Source organism: Conger conger, chromosome 14 (genome assembly GCF_963514075.1).
Source record: "Conger conger chromosome 14, fConCon1.1, whole genome shotgun sequence".
Lineage (NCBI taxonomy): Eukaryota > Metazoa > Chordata > Actinopteri > Anguilliformes > Congridae > Conger > Conger conger.
Window position 1 is genome coordinate 8,375,838 of NC_083773.1, and position 2,798 is coordinate 8,378,635.

A 2,798-nucleotide genomic window follows, 5' to 3' on the forward strand; every position below is an offset into this window, starting at 1 on the left:
TACCCTGGTTCAAGCCTGTACTTGAGCGCAGTAAAATCTTTAGGATACACCTGCAGTCGGCAGCTGGTACTGATACACATGTCAGATATGACTGAGTCGAGTAAATAATTAACACCAGAAGTTGGAACAAAATCCTGAAATGGATTGTCCTGTGTTGTGCACCCCTGCCCTATTGGTACAGGAGAATTTGTGCAGGGCAGAGGTGTTTCCCTGTAACTGCTGCAGGTATGTGGTCCTGTGTTAGTGCAGGTGCTAATTACACCTGTGCCCTGTTTTCTATTCTCTCACACTGGAGGGGGGGCGTCATTGGCTCAGGTGGTAAGAGCAGTTGGAGGGTTGTCCTGGGTGTGTCGAAGATACCTAACCCCCAAATGATCCTGACCAGCTGGTTGGTGCCTTGCCTGGCGTTGGTGTGTGTGAGTGTGTGTATGAATGAGTGAATGAGAATTATGAATTGTACAGCGCTTTGGATAAAGGCGCTATTTTACATTACATTACATGACATCCCATGGAGCAATGCAGGGTTAAGGCCTTGCTCAAAGGCCCCACGGCTGTGCGGATCTTATTGTGGCCACACCGGGGATCGAATCGCCGACCTTGCGGATCGCAGTCATGCACCAAATTTACCGTTTACTGTAGAGCATACCTCAGCTGAGCTGTGACACCCAGAGACACGCTGTGGGCGTGGCGCACATGACGGTCCCGCCTCCTGCGTTTCTGCAGAACCGGTCTCTCGAGGATTACCCGGATTACCCGGGGTGCATACGGAGTTTCAGATGACCACTCGCTTCGAGTGAAGAGAGACCGGGAGTTTGTGACTGCAGCCGCGGAATCCTCCGGAATGAGGCAGTGGGCACGGTCGCACCCGAGAGGGACGAGCGTGCGGTCGCAGGCCGGCGGGACAGGAAGTGGGAGCGCTGCCGGGGGGGGGCGTTCGGAAGCCCAGGCCCCCAGCCGCACGATGCCAGTGAGACCCTGAGCTCTGTCTGCTTGTTTCTGGTCTTACCGTATAACTCTTTTATCACAGTAAAGGCAAAATGATTGGTCACAGTATCGTCCGGCAAATGCTATTGATTCCGTCTTAAAACGTGTGCTGTATTGTCGATTCCCGTGTTTTTTTTTGCTGCCGTGTTTGTAATGGTTTGTCAGGACGGCTGTGATCATTCTCTGTGTGTAGAAGGCAGCAGGCATCCCCCTGGTCACAAAGCTGTGCTATGCAGTGGGGGGAATGCCCCATCAGATGACCAGCATCGCCCTGGGCTTCAGCCTGCAGGTCTTTCTGCTGGACGTGGTACAGGTGAGCGCTCACCTCAGTCCCTTCACCTGTCTGTGTGTCAGTCCCTTCACCTGTCTGTGTGTCAGTCACTTCACCTGTCTGTGTGTCAGTCCCTTCACCTGTCTGTGTCAGTCACTTTACCTGTCTGTGTGTCAGTCACTTTACCTGTCTGTGTGTCAGACACTTCACCTGTCTGTGTGTCAGTCCCTTCACCTGTCTGTGTGTCAGTCCCTTCACCTGTCTGTGTGTCAGTCACTTCACCTGTCTGTTTCAGTCACTTTACCTGTCTGTGTGTCAGTCCCTTCACCTGTCTGTGTGTCAGTCACTTCACCTGTCTGTGTGTCAGTCACTTCACCTGTCTGTGTGTCAGTCCCTTCACCTGTCTGTGTCAGTCACTTTACCTGTCTGTATGTCAGTCACACCTGTCTGTGTGTCAGTCACACCTGTCATTTTGATTTTAAATTAAATTATGAATATGAGGTTAAAGTGCAGACTGTCGCTTTTAATTAGATTTTTTTATTTGATTTGATTTTTAATTTTACGTAAATATTGGGTGATCCATATACATAATCCCTCCCATTTTAAGGGACTAAAAGTAATTGGACAGTTGGCTTCTCAGCTGTTTCTGATTAGTCATGTGTATTCAATCACTTCCTTAGTGCAGGTATAAGAAAACATTTAGTATCTAGTCTTGATTCGAGGCTTTTCATTTCCTTTGGAGTCTGTTCTTAGCATTTGTCAACAGTCAACTGCCTAAATACTTTTTATCTCCTAAAATGGAAGGATTTGTATAAAAAGGGATGTAATTCCTACATGGATTGCCAAATATGGATGTAAATAGATATTCAAGGTCACAGTCATTTTAACCTCATTCATTGTTTCATTTCAAATCCAATGTGCTGGAGTATAGAACCAAAATAACAGGAATGGCACCACTGTCCAAATATGGACTGCACTGTAATTACGGTGTGCATTGTGGTTAATGTGAACATGCACTCTTCATCGTGTGGGGGTTTGTTCCTCAGCCAGAACAGCTCAGCCATCAGAGCTGTAAATATGAGTGAACCAGGCTCCCCTCATGCTATCTCCTCTTATCAAGATCATGCGTTCGAAATTCAGCCTTGTTCATGTTTTCAAACAGACTTTTGCTGGCATCACTAGGCCTTGCTAAATGATCATTAGTGCTGTTCTCAGTGCTGAATGAACTTGTGCCTGACAGTTGGATGCCCTCTACGCCTCCCTGGTCCTGTTCCTGGTGCGGGTCTGGGACGCTGTCACTGACCCCCTGGTGGGGTACCTGGTCAGCAGGAGCAGCAGGACCAGCATTGGCAAGCTCCTCCCCTGGTAGGTGGTGAGGAAGGAGGGCCCTGGGTACCACGGGTCTCACTTTGGGAACACGTTTGGGAACACGTTTGGCGTTCCGCTCTGTGGCTCATTTGCTAAATGGTTGATTTTAGATTTGCTGTAACGGCTTGAGCTGTTATTTGATCTTTGGTATAAATACTCTACTTCGTGTTTTATG

At 48.4% G+C, this 2,798-nt stretch overlaps 1 protein-coding gene across 1 annotated transcript in view; it reads left to right on the top strand.

Moving 5' to 3' along the window:
- The first annotated feature begins 841 nt into the window (after positions 1 to 841).
- The window catches only part of LOC133110121 (sodium-dependent lysophosphatidylcholine symporter 1-like), an 8,501-nt gene continuing 6,544 nt past the window's right edge, over positions 842 to 2,798 (top strand). The window contains exons 1-3 of the mRNA XM_061220001.1: positions 842 to 967; positions 1,178 to 1,297; positions 2,496 to 2,620. Of these exons, the coding sequence (XP_061075985.1) occupies positions 842 to 967; positions 1,178 to 1,297; positions 2,496 to 2,620 (371 nt within the window). The remainder of the gene's footprint in view (positions 968 to 1,177; positions 1,298 to 2,495; positions 2,621 to 2,798) is intronic.